General features: G+C 42.4%; 1 protein-coding gene across 27 annotated transcripts in view; it reads left to right on the top strand.

Moving 5' to 3' along the window:
• Osbpl9 (oxysterol binding protein like 9) overlaps positions 1-26891 on the top strand; it is a 137089-nt gene that overhangs the window by 35601 nt on the left and 74597 nt on the right. For 12 of the 27 annotated variants that reach the window (XM_075946314.1, XM_075946313.1, XM_075946315.1 and 9 more), the window contains one exon: positions 10519-10597. The exons of 1 other annotated variant lie outside the window; for it this stretch is intronic. In XM_075946314.1, coding sequence (XP_075802429.1) covers positions 10519-10597 — 79 coding nt within the window. Of the gene's footprint in view, positions 1-9958; positions 10336-10518; positions 10900-26891 lie in introns of those variants that run through there. 14 more of the 27 variants (XM_075946326.1, XM_075946325.1, XM_075946323.1 and 11 more) reach the window with 10 other exon arrangements.

The raw sequence follows: 26891 nt of genomic DNA, 5'->3' as shown, positions 1-26891 counted from the left end.
AACTACCAGGCTAGCTCCTAGCCTCACAGTCTTCATAAAGTCAGCAGCAAGATAGGGTCCTTGTTTGGTGCTGCTTCATTGTTACACCCTGCAGGTCCCAGAATGCCAAGCAAAGAACAAGCAAGAGAGAAATCATGTGGCACCATGAGAATAAAGAACAAAGAAGAAAAGATCAGAGTGGGAGAATAAGTTACTCATGTTTGTAGATAGGAGTATGTGCATGAAGTCCTCGAGAACCTACAGACGCACTGGTGGGATGGTTCAGTGGGTAAAGATGCTGCCACACCAGATGACCTAAGCTCTATTGCAGGAGCCCACACAGTAGAAGGAGAGGACCAACTCCCACAACTTATCCTCCAACCTCCACATGTGTGCCATGACACATAAATAAATTAATGTGAAGAAATTACAGATAATTTATTTGTGTAAATTGAGCAAAAATTTTGGATGTGGAGGGGCTGGAGAGATAGATCAGTGGTTAAGAGTGTATTCTGTTTTTTCAGTTTCTAGCACTCAATTCAGGTAGCCATATCTGGCATCTGTAGGCACCTTTACATATACAGCGTATATGCACAGAGATACACACACATACTTGGAAATAAAAAGAACTCTTAAAAATATATGGGGCTGGATGTGGTGGCATATGCCTTTAAACCAGCACTCAGGAGACAGAGGCAAATGGATGTCTGAATTTGAGGCTAGCCTGGTCTACTAAGGGAGTTCCAGATCAGCCAGAGACACACAGTAAGATTCAGTCTGAAAAACGACAACGGAACAATGGCAAATTGGATATGAAATTAATGTGCAAAAACTAGTAATATTCCTCAATAATTGCCATAATCAATTAGGAGAAGAATTAAAGACCTGTGTTTGCAATATTAGATAGAACTCTCCTAGAAATATGTTTTATAAGACAGATGTATTCTTTTATAAGCCATTGTTGAAAAACTATAGGGAGACCTGAATAACTTTAAATTATTACCACAACCAAAGAGAAAAAGGTAACCTATGGACAAGAGGGAAAATATAAGGCATATGTTTGACAAAGGATTAATATCCAAAAAAGTATGAAGAACTATAAATTAGGAACAACCAAAAGAATGTATGAAATCAGTAAGAAAACAAAAAAGTATACTTAAAAATGAAATGTACATTCAACTCATATAAAAGGAAACAGGAATGTAAAAGAGGTATGTTCTCAGCATGGAAAGCATGTATGGATTCTCAGTGTGGAAGGTGTGTGTGTGTGTGTGTGTGTGTGTGTGTGTGTGTGTGTGTGTGTGTGTGTGTTCAGCTTCAGTAAACAAATGATAAGTGTAAAAAGAAGGTTGTGCAGGGTAGTGGTGGCGGACATCTTTAATCCCAGCACTGGGAGGCAGAGGTAGGTGGTTCTCAGTGAGTTAGAGGCCAGCCTGATCTACAGGGTGAGTTCCAGGACAGCCAGGGCAGAGAAACCCTGTCTTCAAAAGTCAGCGCCCCACCCCCATAGTTGCTTGTTGAGTCACTGAATGGATGAATGGCGCTGCAGCAGGCCCTCCTTTCAGCACCTTTGTGAGCAGGCTGAACGCAAGTGTTTCTGCTCCTCTTTATGCATTGACTTGTTTCTTTTCTCTTCCATATTCCTTCAGGGTGCAGACACATTATTTATTTACTTACTTACTTTTATTTTTAAAAGCAGCTTTTATTCTGAGAGCAAAACAAACATTGTTGGTGGCCATGAATGTCCCCCACAGGCTCATTTGTTGAAGCACCTTATTTGTTTCCAGTTCCTGGCTGTTAGTGCTCCTGGCCCGGAATAGGTGTTCAGTAAGTTTTCTGAAGTAATAGTAAATGTTGCTTTGTATCAGGACTTGCTAGAATGACTTCTACATTTTAGCTGTTGTCTTTGAACAAACACTTTACTTCTTTGAGCCTGTCTTCTGTTCCCTAAAGATGAGGTACCAGTTGTTCCCCCTGAATCTCAGCGAGCATGTGTAAAGCTCCATATGAATGTAAAGTTCCACTGGCATTTCAGCAGCGAGGGACAGTGTGTGTTTAGTGCATGAGGGAGTCGCTTGCATCAGCCGTGCTCCGTTAGGGGGTGTGTGAGCCGTTTACACTCTGAAGTAGTCGTTCTTTTATTACTTTTGGAATCACCAACCCACTTTTATCTTTTATGCAAAAAAACCTGCAGAATGGCCAGAATCTTATTTTGTTTTGCAAATCATGAAAGCAAAACTGTTTCCATCATAGGTATTTGAACCATTATTCATGCTTAAAGTATTTCTGGGTGTATAGAAAAAAGAGGAAGAAAATAAGAGATCCATCCTCTTTGTCTTAGGGTTTCTATTGTTGTGAAGAGACACCAGGGCAACAGCACTCTTACAAAGGAGACAGTTAACTGGGGCTGTCTTATAATGTTCAGAGGGTCAGTCCATTGTCACTGTGGTGGGACATGGCAGTGTTCAGCAGCCATAGTGCTGGAGAAGGAGCTAAGAGTTCTGCATATTGATCCACAGGCAGCAGAAGCAACCATGTGCCACTGTAGGCATAGCTTGAGCATAGGAGACCTCAGAGCCTTCCTCCTTAGTGACACACTTCCTCCAACAAGGCCACACCTCGTAATGGTGCCACTCTCTATGGGCCAAGCATTCAGTGAGTCTATAGGAGTCATTCCTATTCAAACCACATTACCCAGCCTCCTCCCCCAGGCTTGTAACTGTCACGTAATGCAGAAACGCATCCAATCCAACTTCAAAAGTCACCATACCACTATAATACTATAACAGTCTCAACCCTGTTCAGAAGTCCAAAGTTCAAAGTCTCTTCTGAGATTCATGTAATCTCTTAACTGTGATCCCCTGTAAAATCAAAATAAAAAAGCAGATCACATACTTCCAACATATAATGGCACAGGATATATATTACTATTCTAAAACGTAGGAAAGGGAACATAGTGAGAAAATACTGGACCAAAGCAAGACCAAAAGCCGGCTGGGCAAACTTAGAACTCTGCATCTCCATGTCTGATGTCAAATCATTCTTCAAGTCTCCATTTCCTTTGATCTTTGTTGACTTCAGTACACACCTGGCTTCAGCAGCTTTCCTGCCGAAGTCACAGAGGGACTTCCATAACCCTTCTTTTCTCCTTGACTCTAAAGCCAGAACCACATGTCTAGCTGCTAAGTTCTGCTGCTTGTTGGGGTTTGACCATGGACCCCTTCTTCAATTACATCTTCTCCAACTCTGTGTTTTTGATGCTTTCCTTCCCTGCCTAAGCTTGACTGTCCTGGAACTTGGACTATAGACCAGGCTGGCCTTGAACTTAGAGATCCACTGTTTCTATCTCCTGAGTGCTGGGATTAAAGGCAAGTACCCTCACGCCTGGACCTAAACTGGATTAGTTTAGGTCGGTTAATTTCTTTTTACAAATTGGAAGCTCAGCTGGGTGGAGTCTTACTCTGAAGTCACCACTTTTTTTTTTTTTTTTTTTTTTTTGTTTTTTTTCGAGACAGGGTTTCTCTGTGGCTTTGGAGCCTGTCCTGGAACTAGCTTTGTAGACCAGGCTGGTCTCGAACTCACAGAGATCCGCCTGCCTCTGCCTCCCGAGTGAAGTCACCACTTCTTTTATTCCATTTCTTAATTTGTTTATCTCCTTGAACATAGGATTTAACTATTCCACCTCCTAATGCCTCCTTTCTCCTCAAATCGTACATTTTGTATTTTTCCTTGCACAGCTTCCTCCATTTCATTCCAGATCTGTATAAGAGTGAACACTAATAACTACATAACAGAGTCAATACTAATATGTTTTGAGACTTCCTCTGACAATGGAATTAATCCAAAAACTCTTCAGTTTAGCCTCAGGTAAACTTTTCAGACAAGGCTAAAAAGCAGCCATATTCTTTGCCAAAATATCACAAGAACGGTCTCTAGGCAACATACTAAAATTCTTTGAAACCTCTTGAACTAGGCCCCCACAGTTCATATAACCCAAGCACCACTGTCTTCCATGCTTCTACTAGGATGGCTCATTAAGCCTCACTTAAAGCAGTCAACTGCTTTCTTAATATACAGTCCCGAAGTTCATATTCCTCTAAACAGTAACATTGCCTGGCCTATCACAGTGGTACCCCAGTTCCTGGTACCAACTTCTGTCTTAGCTAGGGTTTCTATTGCTATGAAGAGACACAATGACAACAGCAAGTCTTTTAAAGGAAAACATTTAATTGTGGCTGTCTTTCAATTTTCAGAGGTTTAATCCATTATCATTATGGTTGAACATGACAGTGTACGGGCAGACAGTGCTGGAGAAGGAGCTGATAGTTCTACATCTTGGTCCTCAGGCAGCAGGAGACTGTGTGCCACAGTAGGCATAGCTTGAGCACATAAGACCTCAAAGCCCACAGTGGCACGTTTCTTCTAACAAGACCACACCTATTCCAACAAGACCACATCTTCTAATAGTACCGCTCTCTATGGGCAAAGCATTCAAACACACAAGTCATTGGGGGCCATTCCTTTCAAACCATCACACACTTGGAGAAGATGCTGAAGCTATAGTTTCTGTCTGCAACCTAAAGCAGTATGCATCAAGTACTGATGGAACATAGAAAGCTAATCATTCGAAAACCTCAGAGAAAAGTCACAAGAGACCATGGAATGAGCCTTAAAAACATCACAAAATGTTGGCATTTGGTAGGTTAGCACAACAGTTTTCTTGATGATAGAGCACCATTCCATATGTGAGTTACCAAGAGGAGTTTTGTTCCAGATAACCACAAGAAGCAGAGCAAATCCAGGTAGGGGAAAGGATATGGCAGATAGGGGGAACAATTGGAGATACATGGCTGTGAGAAAGAACTTGCAGCAACTGGTAAACCTTGAGCAGTTCAAGTGCAGAAGTTGGTAAGAGCTAAGTCTAGAGAGGGAGGTTAGAGTCTTGGGACTAAGATGTAGTGGAGTGTGACCATCTCTGGAACTTGGACAGTCTTGACAATGAAAGGGGAAGTTGATTATTTTGCCAGGGCAACAGGAATAATCCAGGATTGTTCCAGGTAAACCAGGCCATAAAGTTAACTTATGTAAGGTGAAGAAGAGCCAGTGGCTAGGTATCTTCAAGGAGTGGAAAGATGAAGTGATTCACAGACAGGAGGCTTGAGTGACTGGAAGGGATTTAGAGGAATGGTCTAATTGCTGGAGTGGGTACAGACCCAGAGCATCCTTACTGTTGTCAGAGAAGAGACTTGCATATGTGTAGATGCAACTGGGAGGGTGAGGAGCAGAGAAAAGGTGATGGGGAATGGAGAGGGTGGAGGAGTAATGATTAACAAAAGGTGGTTGGAACCCTTTACCCAGAAAACCATAAGTATCATTGAATTGAAACTGTTAAACTGTCGATCGGTAGCCTTCCCAGTTAGTGTGCTGCTGTGTGCGCTCTCTCATGCACGAAACTTGTTCAGTGGACCCTAACATTTTTAGAGGGTCAAGAATACCACTCTTGGTTCTGCCACTTGATTTCTCAGCCTCTTACAAAGACCTCAGAAGACAGGTTCCATGTTCTGACCTAAGACTCTGGTGACAGTGTTGGTTCAGAACGTAAAAAGGCCAAGGAAAGTGAGAGGACTTACTTTCCCTAATATTGAAATACAAAGACTTCTAGAAGACAGTGTAGGGAAATATTTCCTTGACCTTAGGAATGAGAAAGACTACTTGAAGGATCCACAGAAAGTGTAACTATGAAATATAAACTCAGTACATTGTAGGGAAAGAATTAGAGTTAAGAACTGTTCCTTAGAAGAAAGGAGATGCAAAAGTCAGACTACAGATTCTATAGACAATAGAAAGAAAACTATATAAATAGAACATGGTCTGCTTCTTGCTCATTGATAACACTGAACCATCACACAAAGGATATTCAAATAACAATAGACATGAAAAGATATTTCATCAGTTACCAAGGAAAAGGAAATTAAAACCACTGTCAGATGTCAGTGGTCACTGCTGAGTGATTTAAAATGTGCTTATGAGCCTGGTGTAGTGGTGGCTGCATATGCCTCGGAAGGCAGAGGCAGGTGGATCTGTTGAGTTGGAGGCCAGCCTGGTCTACAGAACAAGTTCCATCCAGGACAGGGTCCAAAGCTACAGAGAAACCCTGTCTCAAACAACAACAACAACAACAAAAAGTGCTCCTGAAGTGGGAATATAATCAGCACTTCTACTCTTGGAACCCTTGGATGTCTGCAGACCAACATGTGTATACCCCTGATCTAGTAAATCCACCTCCAGGCACTATGCGTAAGAAAAGAGCCACAGTGTCCATAATAGCATTGTCCTAGTGTAAATCTGGAGCTGTATAAATGTCTGTTCACAGTGAAATTGATAAGTTGTGAAGAGCTACGCAGAAGCACAACTATAAAACAAAAACCGTCAACAACTGTACTACCTGCAACATAAGTGAATTTCAAACATTTTGTGTGAGAGCAGATTAAAAGATACAGAGTCCATTTGTATAAAACTCAAAACGGATAGGACTTCATAATATTCAAGAACAGTGTTTACCTCACTGCATGTAAGGGCGATTTGCTTGCAACATCTGTCATCCACATTGTCTGGCTACAACATCTGTCACCCCAGGGAAGCTCCAGTCAATTGGCCAGTCTGCTCCCCTCCTCCCTCACAGCACTCTGCATCCCTCCCAAAGCAAGCCCTCCGTGATCCTTTTTTCAAGACAGGGTTTCTCCGTAGCTTTTGGTTCCTGTCCTGGAACTAGCTCTTGTAGACCAGGCTGGCCTTGAACTCACAGAGATCCACCTGCCTCTGCCTCCCGAGTGCTGGGATCAACGGCGTGTGCCACCACCGCCCTGCTCGCCCTCTGTGATCTTGTCTGTAGAGGAGGACTGTCCTTTGGTCGGGGTGCAAGAGTAACTGCACTCCCCTGCTACAACCTCCAAATAAATTCTCAACACTAGCGCTTGCCTTTGGGAGGGAGGGCTGTGTAAGAGATTAGGAAAAGTTACATAGGGGAGTTGACCTTGTACACAGCCTTTGTGTATGTTACATTTCAAAATAATGTTTTTCAAAGTGAGTGTGTGTAAAGTGCAGATGTCCAATTGGCAGTAGCTTTTCGCTGCGATTTTCTTCTCAGTGGCCAGACCTCAGTGTCCTCCTCTTTGTGGTCTGTAGTGCCTGTGATTTCCACAGTGACTAAAATGGTCTGTGTTTGTACCCTCTACACCCACTAGCTTTCTGGACCTACTGAGCTTTTGAAATTCCAGTGTGTTTTTTCTGGTCTGGAGACCAAACCCAGGGCCTTACTGGTGCTAAGCTTTGCCTTCCCGAAGAGCTGAACTTGACTTCACTCATCTCTAAATTTTGCTGAATTTTAAATAAGTTCAATTTAAATGGTCACACAGGACTGTTGGCTACAGCATTGAACAGTGTATATCTAGGGCATTCTCAAGGGAAGTTAAGATTGTTTTTGAACAGATCATATGGAGAGGCCAGAGTGTCAGGTGCAGCATCCTTCTGTACTGAAGGACACTCAGGTAGTGTCTCATCCTGATTGCAGCAGGAGACTCCAGTTCTAGTTACAGGTTCTGAAGCCTTCCGGAAGTGCAGTGCCGTGGATCCAAAGGAAGTGCCCTTTCCCATTTTAGATTAGCAAAGGTTCTTTTGGGGAGAGCTCTCTCGAGTTCAGCGTAGGGACAAAGGTCACTAAGGGGGAACAGGTGACAGCGGCTGTGTGCGCTGCTGAGTTCTGTCTAAAGAGTACTTACTGGCCCTGGGATGCAGCGAGAGGAAGGAGGCATGGATGCAGGGATGGAGGAAAGGTTAAGAGCTGGGCAGTTTTCACAGAGCAGGAGGGCGCTAGAGGGATTTGGGTGGGTTTTGTTTAGAAAATGATGGGGAACTGGACTGGAAAAATGGTTTGAGAAAGAGAGACTGCATGCTGGTTTTTTGGTGCATGGAAGAAATGTTGAGACTGAGCACATACAGGGTTCTCCCTGCTGGGGCAGAGTGGTGACAGTAGAAGAGGTTAGCTGAGCCAAACTTGAACAGTCTCGAAGAGCATTAAGAAATAATGTTGACTTGATTAGTTTATGGAAAGCCAAGGAATATTTTAAAAAGATGTGCCTCCTAAAGTTTGCACTTTAGAAACTGCTTCTCTGGCAATAGCAAAGACTGGCCTAGTTGGTGTCCAGACTGAAGACAGACTGCATCAGTGAGCAAGAAATCGGTGAAAACTGCCATTGTATCAGCAGCTGTGAAGATAGTGAACTTAGGATACGCAGTGTAGAGTGTCTTGCCTAGCAGGTGCGAAGCCCTAGTTTCAGTCCCCAGCACTGAAGGAGAACAAAAGCAAAGGTAAAAGTTCCAAATGAGCATAGACAGTTACAGGATGAGGGCCTTTGTGAGCCCTCCTGAGGCCTGTCTTGAGTGATTAGATGATGGACAAACTTACGTTGAGAAACCCAAAAGAAAAAACAAACAGGCATTTGGAAGTGGGTATTGCAGCTCAGTTGAGTTATAATTTACACACTGAGCCTGGGGATGTAGCTTAATTGGTAGAGTGCTTGTCGAGCTGTGGACTGGATCCCAAACACCAAATCAGCTGGGAATGATGATACATTCCATTAACCCAGTACTCAAGAGGATGGGCAGGAAGATCGGGAGTTCAGTCTCATCGTTGGCTACATAGAGTTAGATGTCAGCTTGGGCTATATGAGACCCGGTATTAAAGAAGGAAAATTCACATCCTGTATAGTATATTGATTTAAAGTATATGGTTAATGTTTTGGGTATATTCTTAGGATTGTTCAACTACCACAATGGTATGGTCAATTTTAGAATGTTTTCATCACTCCATGAAGAAATATAATGCCATCCAGGTGTAGCGGTGTGTTCCTATAATTCCAGTGGAAAACTGAGACAAGAATTTCTTGAGCCCAGGAGTTGAGGCCTTCTGGGCAGGATAGCAACACCTCGTCTCCAAAACAACCCTTCCCCCACTCCTGCTTACTAGCATTCAGTCCCTATTCGCTGTACCCTCAGGGAACTACTGAAGTACTTTCCATCTCTGTGTGTGTCCATTGTGCCTATTTCCTTGGTGACTAGTGTCTTTGATACTGTTTCCAAGGTTTGTCCAGGTTGAGCTCACTGCTGGGTTTTATCTGCTCTTCCGGAACAGAAAGGTCTTAAAGCAAGGACCATTGTTTCCTGTGCTCCATCTAGCACACACTCCTCTGCCGGGTTATTCAGTGCTGCTGTGTTTGATTTATTAGAAATTCACAGTTAGCCTAGTGAAGTTAGCCAGAATGAACTGCTCTAGTGCGTGATGGTGGTGACCGTGTTCATCCTGCTGGACTAAGAGGTGCCATGCCAGGGGCGTCCGGTCTTGGCCCTGCTGTGAACTTCTGTCTGCAGACATTTCTGTATTTGAGAACAGGGACAAAATTTACTCTGAAATAAGTAAGCTAAGTAAGGTGTGTAGAACTTAGATGAAGGTGAGGTTTATATATATATCTGGGAAGAAATGAATAAGTATTTGGCTATACTAATATTTTTGAGATAATAGTCACCCTACTTTTTTCATGTGATGAGGTTGTTATTGGTTTTGTCCCCCCTCCATTCTTTTGAGCCTTCATTTCAAGGTATCTAAGAATGGACTGTATGAGAGTTATGTGGTGTGATGTGTTCTCTGGCCCCTCTGGGATATACAAGATATTGAGTCCTTGAGACCATTGCCCAGTAGACTTTGATTTTGTATAGCTCCCCCTCCCCCTTTAATTCCGGTTGTCTGATTAGGATGCGTATAGTTGTATATAAAAAAATGTTAAAAGTTTTTGAAACAGCCAACCAGTGTAGCTCCCTGCTCTCTCACTGCCTTCTGAAAGTCGTGTTTTCCGTTAGAAAGCATACACTTGAGTGCCATTTGTCAGAATAAGTGAAATTGTCCTGGTTCCCAGAAGCTCACAGCAGTTTAGTGGGAGGAGGCAGACACAGGAGCGCACAGTAACTCAGTGTGAAAGCTGCAGCGCCCACCAAAGCACAGTGGCTGTGGGAGCATCTGGCCACTGGGCAGTGTTTTGGAGCAAATGTCAGCTGGTGTTTCTGCATTAACAAGCGCAATACAGCAGCAGCCTGGTGAAGAGCACCTGCCGTCTTTGCACGGCACAACAACCTGGGGCGGTGTAGGTTTCTGACTCCCATTTTAGAGAGCAATTTAAAGCTCAGAAAGGCGCAGTGGCTCGCTGTTAAACAGATTCCAGATTCAGCGTCTGTGCTTTTCCCCTCCCACTGCATCCATGTCCCTTCTGCAAGGCATGGAAAGTCTCCATGCAGGGTACTACTAAGGTATCCCTCCAGCCCTTCTCCGTTACTTCTTCCTCCTTAAGCAAAACAAGGTTCTCGGATTTCTCTGCTCGTCTAGCCCGCTTCCAGTGTCCTCGTTGCTTCGGGTATTCCAGGGCTGTAGCAGGAGTGAATATTGCTGATGTCATTGTTTGCCTTATTGGGATTTTGCTCTTTGTTTCACAGGGAGCTGTGATTGGTATAGACGATGAGGACGACAGCACCTTCACAATAACTGTTGATCAGAAAACCTTCCACTTCCAGGGTGAGCTGAAAGGGGAGATTCTTTCTCTTCATGGTCCCGCCTGCTTCTTCTCTTCTCTCGTGGGTTGTTTGCTGAATGCCTTGAATGCTTTTGCAACTGATCCTGCATGAACGAGTGCACAGGAACCTTCTGGATGAAGTGGTACTGCAGGTTAGGCAGGGATTTGTATCTGCAGTGGATGCACATTAATTTGAAGCGACTGTGGATCTGGCCGCAATTGGAGATTAAAAATTTAAAGGATAAAAATCAGTGAGAAGCAAGAGTAATGGGCTGCTGCTGCTGCTGGCTTGTGCTTACAGAAGGTTGCTGATCTTCTTTCTCGAGGAGTGTGCTTCTGCATGAAGAGTCTAAAGACTGAATGTGAAGGCTGCAGTGTTTGTCCTTGTGAAGCTCAAAATGTAAATTCAATTGAAGCTAGAGGCAGCCTTTGCCTGAAAGGTTTTACTCTGCTTCAAGAACTCCACGTTTGCATATTTCCATCTGCATTTCTGTGTCTTGTCTGCCAGCCATCATTCCTCTGCTATTATCCTTTCTGTAGTTAATAACTCCAATGCCATCTGCCACTGCTATGTTTCGGCATTGCATGCTATGGCTCACCGGTAGAAAGGGTAAGGTACTGTGTGATCATTCCCATTTCATCTTGCTTTGGAAGCGCTCCATCAGTTAAGCTGATCTTAGCGATCTGGTCCTATGACCCTGTTGTCTGTTAGGAGTACCTATTAATTTGGTGCTTTTTTTTTTTTATTGTTTTGCCTATCCAGAACAATCTCTGTTTTAGGTTTAAAGCAACCCAGAAAACTTAGAAATGAGACTGTTTGGAGATGTTAGTACTTTGTCTGAACCTGTAGGTGATTATTACTGTTACGGTTGCCAGGTACATCAAGGCAAATGAATACTAAGTACAGTTACAGCTAAGAAATGTTTGGTTATGAGGTCTGCTGGTGACCGTAAGTGCCAGGCAAAGGTGTTTAGGCCACTGCTGTCCCACACTAGGACAGCATGCTGTAGTTGTTTCCTTCATTGTCTTGTTTAAGAGATTGACTCATAGAAGTGGAAAATGCTGCCTGTGCATAGTAAAGACAGGCCAGTGTGCGCCAGTGACATTTCTAATATGTCGTCATGCTTATCCTTAAAATACTAACTGTGCTTTAGAATATTATTTGTTTAGAACTGCTTAAATAATAGTGCTCCCCTGGAAATTTCCACTCTGTTTAACTTCATGAAACCTTTTCATCACCAAGCAGCCCTGATTCTCAGGTTACATATGCAATGCTGTTTATAAGCCAAAGCAGGTAACTGTGCCTCTTTACTCTAATGGAGTTGAGTACTTCACTGCAGTTCTAGGAGCTGCTGGCTGCAGGGGCTGCAGCACAGATTCTGCAGCTCCTGAGGAGGCCCCTCCGGGCCAGAGCACCTTTGTTTGCCTGGTGGAAAGAGCCTTGGATCTCTGAGCAAAGGCACCTCTGCCTTACCTTTAATTATTTATGTTAAACTGATCTCCTTAGCATTTTTATATTTATGTGGCTTGCTGATAAAACAAGACATTGTTTAAATGATAAAGATAAATAAGAATTTAAAAAATGAACCCTGAGTTTCCAGCCTGCCAGATTGTTTGTTTTCTACTGTAGCATTTATGGAGTGTTAAGCAGTGTGAGCTTGTGAAAAGAAGACTGTGCATTGGTTTAGGTGATTAGGAAAATTACTTCACACTTAGTGAAGATCTACAGATTTGATAGAAAACCTCTCAGTGTCTGATAGAGCTTAAATTTTATGGTATTCTTCTTGACCTTAAATTGCTGATGAGAATTGAAAGCAAATTCAGGTTGATACATTATCATAACATGTTGAGTGTTGTCTTTTTCCTGTGTCAAGCTAGAACTCTGGGTCTACAGAGTGAGTTTCAGGCTGCCTGGGTTACAGAGTGAGACCCTGTTGCCAAAAAAGAAATAAAAAAGAATCTTATTGTCATGAAAGACTGTTAGGACATTTTGATCAGAGAGTGGTATGACGAGATTCATAATTTGCAGGGTTGCTCCAGCCACTGTGTTGAGAATAAGGTGCAGAGGAGCACAGGCCCAGGAAGCCATTTAGGAGGCTGTTGTAGACAAGAAGAGAGAAAGAGATGGTTTCCGTACTGTACCAGTGGGGGTAGGGAGGTCAGATTGTGTGTGTGCTTAATCAACTTTAGTGGAGTATAATTAACATGTAATAAATTTATGCATGAGGGGCTGATGAGATGATGGCTCAGTGCAGCTCTTGCTGCAAAAGCTTGATGACTTTGATCCCTGGGGCCCAGTTAAAGGTGGGAAGAGAGGACCAACTCCATAAAACTGTTCTCTGGTCTCCTCACACATGCTGTGGCATGCCTGAACTCCCTCCATCGTATGTGCATTCAGATTCATATGTACGCTGAAGCATACAATAACCACAACAGCAAATGACAACTTTTAAAAAGACCTTCAGATAAAAACATTTTAAAATCTATGTCTCAGGTCAGGCAGTGATGGCGTACGCCTATAATTCCAGTACTCGGGAGGTAGAGGCAGGGGGATCTCTGAGTTTGAGTCCAGCCTGGTGTAGCAAATTCCAGGACAGGCTCCAAAAAGCTACAGAAAAACCCTGTCTTGAAAAACCAAAATAATAATAATAATAACAATAATATAAATAAAAATATGTCTCATATAATTTAGTAGGCTTTGGTCAGCTTATTTGTAGATAGCTGCCTCCATGATATGGAACATTTTTATCACTCCAAGAGATTTCTTCCCTTTCAAAGCACCCCCCCCCCCTCGCCTCAGCCCTGGGCCAGGCAACCACTGATCTGCTTTCTGTCAGTAGAGGTGTGCATACCCATTGGGGAGCTTCACAGAAATGTGATCGTGTCATGTGGATTTTCTTCTGCCTTACTTTATTAGCTCCGAACAGTGTTTTCAAGTTGTTGTATAACTTAGTTACTTTTATGTTGCTAAGTTCTAGTTCATGTTTTATTTTATTTTTCAAAACAGGGTTTCTCTGTATAACAGCCCTGGTGGTCCTAGAACTTGTTCTGCAGATCAGGCTGGCCTCAGATTCGCAGAGATTGGCCTGCCTCTGCCTCTTAGTGTTGGGATTAAAGGTGTGCACCACCACTGACTGGACAATGATATTTTATTTATTTTGAAGGTTGAGTTGTAGATGATGGAAAGACAGGTTCAGGTTGACACTGAGAGTTTTGATTGAGGTAAAAAGAACAGAGTTGCCAACTGAAGAGGATGATTCCAAGAAGAACTAGTTTGGAAGAAAGGAGAATTCGTTGAAGATGTTGAATGTGTAGTTTGGATATGGATGGAATTCAGGGGAAATTTTCTAGTTAGAAAAATAAATCTGGGTACTCATTGGCACAGACAGTGTTTATGGCCGTGGGAATTTGGGAATAGGAGTAGAAAGAAAAAAGTCTGAGCACCAAGGTGTAGGCACTTGAAGATATACTTTAGAGACCCCAAGATGAGGGAGAATCAGCTGGAGAGCGGTGACAAAGGAACAAAAACAAGTGAAGCCTGGAGAGGCGCTTTCTCGGAGGGAGAGAGGTCAGCAACTGTGCCAGACGCTGCTGATGAACAAGGGAAGTGGGCAGTAGGGAGTGATGTCATAATGGAGTTTATCAGGAGGGGTTCTTGAAAACCTTGAGGAGAGCCACCATAAACCAGGACAGAGTGCTTTCAGATTCGGCTGAGCTGATAGCAGGAATAGAAGGGATTTTGAGCCATGAGAGTCTTGGGGAGATTTTAATTAAGGAAAAAAAGGAACAGTAATAGTGTTTCTGTGTTGACAACAGTGATTTCCATGGAGAGGAAGAGCTGATGATGCCAGAGAGAAAAGGGCCGGGGTGCAGGAGTGGGGAGTTGTTGACTAGCAATTTGGGGTCTGCATGTCTGATGACCAGAGTTCAATTCCTGGAACCTACATGATGGGAGAAGAGAACAGACTGCCCAAAATTGCCTTCTGACTTCTGCATGTGTGCAGTGGCACACATAGACACATATATACACACACACCATACACATACAACATGAAATAAAATGTAGCAATAATAATCCAGACTAGCAATGTAGAGGGGAAGCTGCTGTACCTGGTCCAGACAGTTAAGATGTTTGGTAAGGCTTGCTGAACGTTGACAGGTTCTCTACTTCTTTTCAAGAGAGGTCAGTTTTTCTTAATGGGAAATGAGTGTGTAATAGTTCCAGATTTTTAAATGTTTTAAAAAATGTCAAACTGCACCTTTGTGAGCTAAATAAAGCCTTTGGATTTTAAATCTATAGTTAAGAACATTGGCAGAAATATCTATTGTCTGTCTAGGAGATCACAGCAAGCAAAGAGGATGGAATGCCAGTAGACTGGGAAGAGCAATAAAAGAAGTTAGAATGGAGGCATGTGCATGCACATGTGTATGTTTATGTGTACATGTGTGTGTGTGTGTGTGTGTGCATGCATGCTTGGGCATGCGCAAATGCCTGTGCTTACGTGTGGAAGCCAGGTCTACATCAGGTGTCTTCCTCTATTACTCTTTGCCTTATTTTTTGAGCCAAGGTCTCTCACTTGCTGCTTACCAATGGGCTAATCTGGTGGCCAGGTCAGCAAGCCCTGGGGAACTGCCTAGCTCAGCTTCTAGAGTGCTGGGTTCTGGGAACACATGACTTTTCAGGTGAGGGTTGTGGATCTGAAGTCAGGTCTTTGTGCTTGTGTGGCAGGTGCTTACCTCATTGAGGCATCTTCCCAGCCCAGAACCTAATCATCTGAAAGTACTGTTTTTATAGATCAAAAGTTGTAACTTTTTTTTTTGGTCTTCATCTTGAGACAAGGTCTTATGCAACCTAGCCTGGCTTCAAAATGAGACTGAGAATGACCCTGAATGACTTATCTGTCTGCCTTAGCTTCCCAGGTACTGGGATTGTAAGGGTGAGCTACTATGCCTGGCTTATGAAGTTGTATCTTTGATGATTTAATGTCTGTAATGATTTATAGCATTATGGATATAGGGATAATAGCAAACATTTATTGAGTGTTTATTTTATGTGAGATATTATTTTGGCGTTCTACCTTTATTAAATCATGCAGCTCACTTTACAAAGTAAGTACTAGTGCCATCTTTATAGATAAGGAAGCTGGGACCACCCAGCTGATATAAAGCAAAATTGAAAACTGAGCATAGTACTTAGTACCTTATCTTTTGAGACAGGTTCTCATAAATTCTTTTTTTTTTAAAAAAACATTTTTTCTTTTCTTTTTTTTTGAGATTTTATTTATTTATTATGTATACAGTGTTCTGTCTGTGTGTATGTCTGCAGGCCAGAAGAGGGCACCAGACCTCATTACAGATGGTTGTGAGCCACCATGTGGTTGCTGGGAATTGAACTCGGGACCTTTGGAAGAGCAGGCAATGCTCTTAACCTCTGAGCCATCTCTCCAGCCCCTCTCATAAATTCTTGACTAGCCTAGAACTTGATCTATGGCCAGTGAGGATGATTTTTCTGCCTCTGCATCCTGAGATCTGGGCTTGCAGAGTGCATTACCTTGTCTGGTTTATGAGCTACTGAGGATCAAACCAAGGCCTTCATGCATACCAGGCAAGCTCTCTTGAGAGGGATTGTTAAAGACATAAGTCACTTAGCTATCATGATCTATCATTTTATCAAGAAAGAATTAATGTAAAATAAGAGTACCTTCAAATAACAATGCAGTTGAATGCAAGGGTAAAATACCATGCCCTTAATGTCCCTGTGTTCCGTTACAGTGCTACAGTGGCAGCAACTATCGGGTTGCTACTAAGTAACTGATATGAACCAGACACTGTTCAGTGGACAGTGGACACCGCTGTATATAGTTGCTAAACCCGTAATCACAGATAGCTTTGTTTCTAGAGTTGGACAAACTGAGTTTTAGGACGCACAAGTAGTAGAGCCAGGATTTGTTCTCAGATCCATCTAGGTCAGTGGTTCTAAAGTGTGTTTGTAGATAGAGCTTCAGCACTGCGTGGGAATGTGCCCTTGTGAGCCAAAAACTCTGGAATGGGTCCTCCACAGCGCACATAATACCTTTGAAAGCCTGAGCTCCAGAGTCTGGAATGGCAGTTGCTCTAGGACCATCCTTAACGTATAGATGAGTGAGATGCAGAGCCAAGTGACTTAGCCTTGATCATAGATTGCCCTTAATATGATTAATCTAATTTGTATCAAAGGGTGTCTCGCCTTCGGCAAGCCTGGTATATAAACATTTTTTTTCATTTTTTAAAAAATGAAAAACCATAAAACTGGGCACAATGACAGGAGGGTCATAAGTTTGAAGTCAGTCTAGGTTACATAGTGAGGACCTGTCTCAAAAAAGCAGGGCGGTGTGGGGGGGGTGTTTACTGACAACATCTTCTAAACAGTACAAACTGTAAATAGTATAAGTTACATATTTTAGAGTAACACAAGTTTCCTAAGATAAAATACAGCACTTTAAAGCAAAGCATCAAAAAGAAGCCTAGAGTAGAACTCCATAAATCTCAGTGGAAGCAGTTGTCTGCAGTTGATATGATAACCAACATTTTCAGCTCAGCCCTCTTAAAGCTGGATTACTTATTAAAATGCAGGATTATTATGCAACGTAATGGTTTAAAAAGTCATATTGTTCAAGTATATCAGTGCATCGATGCCTCTAGTACACGAATATTAGCCAGCTTATTACACACCTACACAGTCTGTTGTTTGGACTAGACAGTAAGTCGTTCGGTGATAGGTTTAGGTGACTCCTGCTTGGGGAGCAGGTACCTCAGCATTATCCCTGGTAAACATGGCAGTGTCTTCTATTGACTTGAAATATTTCCTCTGTAGTTAAATGTTTCTGATTTCTATGTGATAACCTCTCCGACACAAAAAGTGACACTTCATATAAGAGAAATAAATCAACTGTAATTAAATCTGTAATTAGCTGTTATAATTTCAGTGGTGCTCAGGATGTTTATGTAGGCTGGATTCGTGTGTTGGGAGTTTTCTTGTATAACTGTAGGAGGATTAGATCTCACTAATGTTCCTATGTTTTTCTTAATTTGCTTTCTGTTCGTGATCCTCCCTAAATATTTGCAACTATAATCTTCCCGAGTCTAATTATGGACTCTGGTATAGTGAGTAGTTAGATGTCTCCAATCCAGTATTACTTTTGTTAGCAATTTTACAATTTATCCCACCACTCATTTCTCTTAATTGCTAATGTAATATTTCAGTGTGACAAGCTGGGAGAGTAATATAAAGACATTGCTAATTATCACTCCGGTCCTACTGCCTGAAGGTGAGAGTGATCAGGGTCACCTCCCTGAGCCTCTGGTCCAGTGTATGTGTAAGAACAAGTCATCCTGTGACTGTTAGTAACTTCTATGTAGCGGTGACCAGACACCTGATGGAAATAACTCAAAGGGAGGAGTTCTTATTTCAGCTTATGGTTTCAAATGCATTAGTACATCGTGCGGTGAAGGGCACGGCAGAGCAATGCATGAGCCAGAGTTTGTTTGGGTTACTTTAGGAGCTTGGCAACTAAAGGACAACTGCATCAGGGAAAGCCCAACCCCGGCATGGGTGGTGACTCTGGGGAGCTGTGTCTGGAGAGTTCCCAAGCAATTGTTATTGGGTATATAATCTTGGGAGGGACCTTGTGGTTCTTAGTAAGCAATCTTTTTAGTTTGGGGCACATCGCTTGGTGTGAAGAGTGAGTATAGATACATAATGAAAGGAACTTTTCTACTTTTTACAATGCTTAGGCACTTGTGAAGAATACTAGTGTTCAGTTTACTTCATTCACTCTTTTTGTTGTTGTTGTTTCATTTGTTTTCCAAGACAGGGGTTCGCTACGTAGCCCTGGCTGTCCTGGAACTTGCTCTGTAGACCAGACCAGTCTCAAGTCAGAGATCTGCCTGCCTCTGCTTACCCAGTGCTGGGATTAAGGGTGTGAGCCACTATTGCCCACTTCATCTACTTATTTTTAAAAATTGATTTGTTTTTGTGAAATCAACAAGTACCTGAGTATGTATGTAACACAAGGAACTAGGTTATCTTCTCAGTGTAAAGAGGGGCAAACAGTGAAATTCATAGATTTAGAAGCTCAATTTCAAATCCTCGTTCCAGCAGCAACTTCTTGGTTGCACACTTTCTCGTACTTTTCATATTATGGGTTAAATTAGTTAAAACTTTGGCAACTCTGACAATGCCTGGATTACACTGATCCTGCTTTAACTTTCAGATTGCCAGCGTTTCCTCTCGGCCCTTTTATTAACATCCAGGGTGTGAACGTGCATTTTCATGACTGCGACCCTTCCTAATACACTCCACATGTAACATAAGTTTATCATATGAACTGAAATTATATTGTATGCTTGTCTTTTGTATGTGTGTGTCAGGCTCTCATGTATCCCAGGCTGGCCTGAAATGTGCTATCTAAGGATGGTTCTGAACTCAGAATTTCTTTCATGTCCTAGTGTGAATTGGAGTGTACACCACCATACCTGGTTTGTGCAGTGCTGGGGATCAAACCCCATAGCTCTGTGCTTGGTAGACAAGCACTCTGCCAGCTAGCTACATCCTCAATCCACATCTTCTTAAAATCAAGTTAAGAGGACCTTAAGACAACTTACTGACATCTAGGAAGGGCTGAGATTTCAATGAATTATATAAAGCTCTGTCTTGCTGGGCTGCTGGCTGCAATGAGGCCATCTTCAAGTGACTCCGTGTTAGAGGAGTCTGGTGTTATATAAAAGGCCGTTGATCTGAGTGCATGCCATGGGTGGTGTAAGGCTGAGGGCAGGGATGTGATGAGTGGTTTTTGTTTTGCGTTTTGTCTTTGTAGAAGACGACTGGAGATTTTTTTCCTAGAGAAGGAGGTTAGAATGCACAGTAGAAGTGAGCCTCTGGGGAGTAAAACAGGACTGGTGGGGAAGCAGCCACTGAGGGTCAGCTGAACGTTATGCTGGGCACGATAACCTTTGGCGGGACGGGACCACACTGTTGAGGAAGATGGTTTTATCCTTACCATATGGGCAAGACCTTGAGGCTCATATGAATTTTTACTCATGGTCACAATAGCAGGGCCTAGATTTATATCCACAGCTGTCATTGTACAGTGCTGCTCACTCACGCCGTACTCTCTGGGACTCCTGTCACGCTGAATTGCTTATCATACTCTAGCCTCTGTACCTGCTCTGCTGCTGTCGCCTCTTTCTAAACCAGTGCTTCATGGTAGCAGGTGGGTTTGTGTCTGCACTCAGTGTGTATCCAAGCAGGGACTCATCCCTGTGCTGGGCCCACTGAAGCAAGGTTAACTGGGACACTGGTCGGAAGAGATGGCAGTGAATCACATCACAGGTCACCAGCTCTTAGGGAGACTTAGGAGCTGGCCACAGAAAGCATGGGACTGTTCCCTGAATGGAGTTACTGATGAGGGGGTCGGGCGTTGACCTTGTTCTCTCTTATTTCAGTCTGTTCATAATCCACAGTTCTTTTCTTACACCAGCAGAGGGAGCAGTTCAAAGTTTTTGAGGGAAAGAAGCCAACATGTCTGTCTTCTCTTAGTTACTTGTGTCATTCAGAAAAACAAGTGTTTCTCATAGTGGTTTTTCTATGAGAACTCAGTGTGGAACATGAGGTGTTTGGCACTGATTTAAGCATAGTGATTTGGCAAGAATATAAATCCTGTGTTGTGATGAGTGCTGAATTAATGACATTTTTTTCTGTGTCTAGGTTTTCTTTTATAGGGCAGGGCTGAAGCTTGTGATATGTACAGGGTTCTATACAGTCTTGGTCTGGAAGTGTAGTCTTTCTGAAGGAAAGGCAAAGATATTGTGTTAAAGCTTAGCACTAAATATAGCAGAGAGAGGAAGTGGCTTGTTGCTCTTTGCCCTGAGCAGAATTCCCTGGAGAAACTGGAGCCAGAGTGAAACCCTCTGAAGGAATTTTATACATGCTAATGCAGAATGCCTTCCCAATACTCGGCTCCAAAGAAACATGTGCACATTTCTCCTTTTATATGCTGCTCTACCCGCAGTATGTAAAGGATAATGTCTATTTTCTCTAAGCATTTTATTTAAAGAAGCAAACATAAATTATTATGATTTTTTTCATAGGATTCTATTATTTTGTTAGGTCTCATCTATTTGATCTTGTTTACTTCAAAAGCAAACAAAAGAATTACTAGATAATTCTCTTTTCACATATTTTGCTTGCTTTGTTTTAGTCTATTTCCTGAATTTGACTTATTTATCTTTATTTATTGGTGTGCCTCCCTCTGTAGCCTGGCTACCTGGAACTCTGACTCAGCTTCCCAGGTGCTGGACTTACAGGCCTGAGCTACCACACCCTGCTCTTTCCTGATCTTTCTTTATGATTTAAATAGGCTTTGATTTTCCTCTTTAGTTTCGTTTCATTTATTAATCCAAGTAAAGTGACCCTATAACGTTTTCCTTTCTTTCTAAAGTTCTGTATTTCTCCTAGTGAGCTGACACTTTGCTTGAACTCTTAAATTTTCTTCTCCGTCCCACTTTCCCTTCTCGACTCCAAAATGAATTAAAGATATAGTCTCATTTTTGTTTTTTCTCTAAGAGGGATTTTTTTCTAATAACATGTGTTTGAGTACTTTTGTTCATAAATTCAGTAAAACTTTTATAATTTTCTGAAAGATAAGACCTGCTATATGGCTTTGGATCACTTGGTACTTGTTATGTATTCCAAGCTGGCCTTGAATTCACAGACATCCTCCTGCATCAGCCTCCAGAGGCTAGGATTGCAGGCATGTACCATTAGTTTAGCGCTTCTGGGGCTGGAGAGATGGCTCGGGAAGTAAAGTGCCTGCCACACAAGCATGAGGGCCTGAGTGTGGATTTCAAGAACCCACACAAAGTGAGGCTTTTCAAACCTTTGGAGCCCCCTCGTTTCTCATCTTGTATATTCTTTTGTCGTGTTTGTGTAAGGCCTTGCTCGGCTGGCCTCTTGTGACACACATTCCTGAGTGCCAAGACTGTGCCATGGACCAGCACCTCCATCTCCCCACTGAGCCAAGCTGAAGCCTGCTCCTGCTTTGCATCTGCACCCCCTTGTGCCCCTGTGTCACTTTGTCCACAGGGTGCTCCTTCTGGCTCCTAAGCCTGTCATGTGGCTCAGGCCCTTATCATCTCCTTCACACTTTCTGCTGCTCCATTAGCCGCTCACTCCCCTTCCCTAGTTTCTGCACAGCCAAAGCACCTTCCTGTTTAATGCCTGTGAGAACTCTCTAAAGCCGCAGCCTTCCTAAATGTTCCTACATCCCCATGTCGGAAAAAGGACTTTACAAAGTCTTGCTTTTTTAAAGTTACGGAATAGTGTCTGACTGACACTTTGACTCCTTCACAAAACCCCGAAGTTAATGCAGTGTAGAAAGCTGTAGAAGCTAAAAGTAGTAGTATATATATTTGCATAGCAATTTGTCAAGGATTTTCATTGAGTAGGAATAATTTGGCTGACAAGCATGTGATCGGTGAATGAATTGAAAAGAACTCATATGGTTTTCATTGTCCTTGACTGAATGAACACATAGTTGCCTGACACAATGCTAACTCTGTCTTGGAGATTCACAATATTGCTTCAGATAATCAAAACAGAAGTTGTGGAGGAGAGACACATTTGCAAATATTTGTGTGCATTTTGACAGTTTGGAGACTTCAGCTATAACTATTAATAAATCTTCAAAGGAGCCAATTGTAGAAAATTTAATAACATATCAAGCAAAAGTGATTTCTTAGAAACCCTAACTTGCATATGCCTTTAATCCCAACACTTGGGAGGCACAGGCATATGGATCTCAGATTTCGAGACCAGCCTGATCTACAGAGTGAGTTCTAGGACAGCCAGAGCCACATAGTAAGACTTTGCCTCAAAAAATAAAAGAGAGAGAGAGAGAGAGAGAGAGAGGGAGGGAGGGAGGTAGGGAGGGAGGGGGGGAGAGGGAGAGGGAGAGAGAGAGGAAGGAAACTCTAACTTAACTTCTGATGACAAACAGGAAATGAAGCACTATCCCCAGCAATATGATTAGTGGGCCATCAATTTTTATTCAGCAAATATCTTGTTGAATAGTCGTTTCCATGGTGAGATTCTAACTGGCTGGGATATGTCGAGAAGTAAAGACTGACTCCTGCTTTGTTTGTTTGTTTTTGAGACAGGGTATCTCTGTGTAGCTCTGTAGACCAGCTGGCCTCAAACTCAAGAGATTTGTCTGCCTCTGCCTCCCAAGTGCTGGGATTAAAGGTGCGCACCACCCCCATCCTCCAGAAAGACCCCTGCTTTTGTGGATCTTAATATTCCAGGGACAGGAAAGATGGGCAATAAATAATAGCCTGAATCAGCATGTGTGTTAAAGGCATAAGGACACTAAAGAAACAGTAGGGGCAAGGTAGTGGGACGGGGGGTGCTGGAGTAGGGGGCAGTCTTCTGTAAAGACTTGTGATGGTTAGTGTTAATTGTCAGTTTGGCAGACTGTAGAAGAGAGTCCCGGGAGATGCTTGTGGGAGGGTTAGCTTGATTCCTTTCACTGGTGTGGAAAGACCTATCTTAAAAGTGGGCAGAACCATTCCCTGGACTTGGGGTCCTGGATTGAATAAGATAGAGGAAGAGAACCGAGCTGCAGCATGCTTCATTGCTTTCTGCTCGTGAATAGATGTGACGAGCTGCTTCGAGCTCCTGTTGCCCTGGCTTCCCTGCTGTATCTTGTCTCCTGAGCAAAACTAAAACCTTCCTCCCATAAGTTCTTTTTATCAAAGCATTTTATCATAGCATCAGGGAAAAACAAACAAACAAAGAACAGAGATAAGGCTGGTCAGGAGACTTCATTGAGAAAGGCATCATTCTAGAAGACAAATGACCATTTGTTCTATTAGTTGCTAAGAAAATGATAGTGTTAGAGAATTAAGAAAATGTGGACCAGATTGAAGTCCAGAACCCAGGGAAAACATAGCTGACCTAGGGAAGTGGGGGGTGGGGTGGGGTCATAAGCCTGGACCATTCTATCTGCTTTGATTGAAAGGTATACAAGGAAGAGATACATATATCTTCTTATCTGCTCTCCCCTCTAACTTCTATAGTAAGCAGCTAATTAAAACCATAATTCTGAAAGTTTCTAACTATCAAAATATTGGTTTAGATTTGGTCATGAGATCATTCTCTTTCCATATCACCTTACTGCCTTCTAAAAATAGCTTCTCTGGGGCTGGAGAGATGTCTCAGTGGTTAAGAGCAGTGCCTGTTCTTCCAAAGGTTCTGAGTTCAATTCCCAGCAACCACAAGGTGGCTCACAACCATCTGTAATGGGGTCTGGTGCCCTCTTCTGGCCTGAAGGCATACACACAGACAGAATATTGTATACATAATAAATAAATGAATGAATGAATGAATGAATGAATGAATATTAAAAAAAAAGCTTCTCCTTGGGGTATAGCTCAGTGGGTGAGCTTTGGCCCAGCATGCTATTCTGAGAACCTGGACTGACCACTGCACAAACAGAACAAAACATTTTGACTATTCCATATGTCAGTTGCATTTTGAGCCACCAAATTATATAAGTGGAATGGTTGTGTTTAGCATCTATCCTTCCATCCATTCATCTATCCGTCCATCCATCCATCATGTAGTAAGCAAAGTGGTTTGCTAGGTGCTTGGAATACAGCAACACATTCAGTTGAGCAAATTCTGCTTTCTGGGTACTTAGAATTCAGTGGAGGAAGTAATAAGTAATCCAGTAAGGTATTACATGTATGCCAGCACCTCTCAGACTTTTTTGTTTGAGTATCCTTGTGTGCCTTCTAAAATTATATGTCTCCAGAAAAATTGTAGTCACATGTGTATACCAACATTTTCGAGTTTAAAAATTAAAACTGATTTTAAACATATTTACTCACAGTATCATAAGAGCCAGCCATAATTATACACTGCTATAAACCTAGCACTCAAGGCTGAGGCTTTAAGTTCAAGGCCAATCTGGGCAACATAGTTGAGTTTTAGGGGGGAAACTATCTGAAATAAACAATTCACAAACAATACAAAAAATCTCATGATATCAGTAAACCCATTTCATTAATAGACATAACAAAATAACCACCCTAGATGGGTGGCTCAGAGGTCAAGAGTATAAAATTGCTCTTGCAGAGAATCAGAATTTGGTTCCCAGCACCCATTTTATAATTGGCAACAAACTGTAAAATCTTCCTGGAATACAGGCTGTTTTTATTCATTTTGAGGGAAATACCTGCCAGATACCCCGGTGTGAATAAGATAGTTTTTCAGTTTGAGTTTTGTTGTTTGTTTGAGACAGGGTCTCCCTGTGCAGCCCAAACTGGTTTGAACTCACTATGTAGCCCAGGCTGGTTCGGGACTCACTGTGTAACCAAGGCTGGCTTTGAACTGCCTCTCAGCCTCAGACGTGGTACTATCATCCTCAGAATAGATGAGACACTTAAGGCACAGAGGGCATAAGGAATGTGAAGGTCCAGGTGAAGTAGGGCAAAGCCAGGAATCAGACCAGAGTTTGGACCCAGGCGCCAGCCCTCTTTGTTTTTACCCCATAGAGCATAAGAGAGAATGGTAAGCAGTGGTTTTGTGGGACATTAAAATGGCTGACAGTAACTTTTGTCAAACAGTTGATTTAATATTTTATGAATTCTATTTTTTAAAATTTTTCATTAATTTTTTATTTTATGTGTGTTTCTGTGTGGATTCATTAGTGTCTGCACACATGGTCAGAAGACAACTTGTAGGAGTCAATTGACAGAATAACCCAAACCATTTCCCTAATCATCCTCACTACCTGTCTTAGCCACCTGTCTTTTAGGCTGACTCGGAAATGTCAGTTAAATCATAGATCTAACTAAGCACCATTACTCTTATAAAAATCATCGTCATTATGATCAGCAAGCAAGTTGCCCAGTGAGGAGTGGGATCCTTTCACGTGGTAATCATATCATGCCAAATACAGCAGGAACACGGCAGTGACAAGCAGGAGGAAGCGAAGGGCATTCTGGAAATGATCCTTCCGGGGCTTCACCTCTCCAGGATATACCCAGGAAGCTTTGCTCTCCACTGGACTGTATTCCTCCTCTGACATGGCCACCAACACTCTGCCGTCTTTATGCTGGGATTATTGGACTCGGGGCCTTTGTGGGAAACACTATCAACTGATCCACACTTTTAGCCTCATATTTTCTCCTTTCTTTTTCTTTTTGAAACTCAAGAACAGTTTTATTGGAGTTAAAGCCCCAGAGGGTAGGCAAGTAAGCAGCCAGGAATGAGCTATGAGATTAGGAGTGAGAGTTAGATGGCAAAGCAGGCAGGCTCAGCAGTGGAGTCTTTGAGCAGCTGCATGGGGAGGAAGAGCTCCTCCAAGAGGGTGCGCATGCCCAGACTTCAGTCATGCATAGAAAGTGGGCAGGCTTAGCAGTGAGGGTTGGTAAGTAACTGCCTATGTTTTCTTTACTAACCATTTCATATGACTTCATATTTGGAACAGACTCTCTGACAAGACTTCTCTCTTCAGCAAGTTCTGTGTTGTTCTGTACTCTGCATTTGTACAAAAGTTTTGGAATCAGCTTAGCAAAATTAAACATTTTCTATTTTAATTAGCATTCTATTTACTCTAGAAATTGAATTAAAATTGAGCATTATAGAATGGGAGTTCTTTATGAATGTTATGTTTGCATTTATTTATGTTATGTTTATTATCATAGAGTTTATTTTAAAATGTAAAAGTTATAGTTAAAAATCCCAATCTTGGTTTGCTGGGATGTTTCAGTGGGTAAAGGCCCTTGCCACTAAGCCTGATGAACATGACCTAAGTTTGATCTGGGATCCACATGCTAGAAGGAGAGAAGCTACTTCTGCAAGTTGTCTTCTAACCTCCACCCAGACACACACTACAAATATGTAAATCCCTAAAAACAAATTTAAAAATTACCTCAACCTTATAGTATTAAGAACCTTCTGAGTTCTTTATTTCCTGTAAATGAAAAATTCCCACATATGTGTGTAACAGGAAGGGCAGGCTGCTTGTCATCCCGGCCACCCGGCTATCTTAACCCCCGAAATAATCACACAGAAATTGTATTAATTAAAGCACTGCTTGGCCTTTAGCTCTGGCTTCCTATTAGCTAACTCTCACATCTTGATTTAACCCATTTCTATTAAATCTGTGTTCACCACGAGGTTGTAGCTTACTGGGAAAGATTTATCATGTTTGACCTGGCGTCTCCATGGCGGATCTCTCTCTGACTCTGCTT

Source organism: Microtus pennsylvanicus, chromosome 13 (assembly GCF_037038515.1).
Source record: "Microtus pennsylvanicus isolate mMicPen1 chromosome 13, mMicPen1.hap1, whole genome shotgun sequence".
NCBI classification, from domain to species: domain Eukaryota; kingdom Metazoa; phylum Chordata; class Mammalia; order Rodentia; family Cricetidae; genus Microtus; species Microtus pennsylvanicus.
Note: the sequence above shows the minus strand (reverse complement) of the source record. Positions and strands in the feature narration are given on the sequence as shown.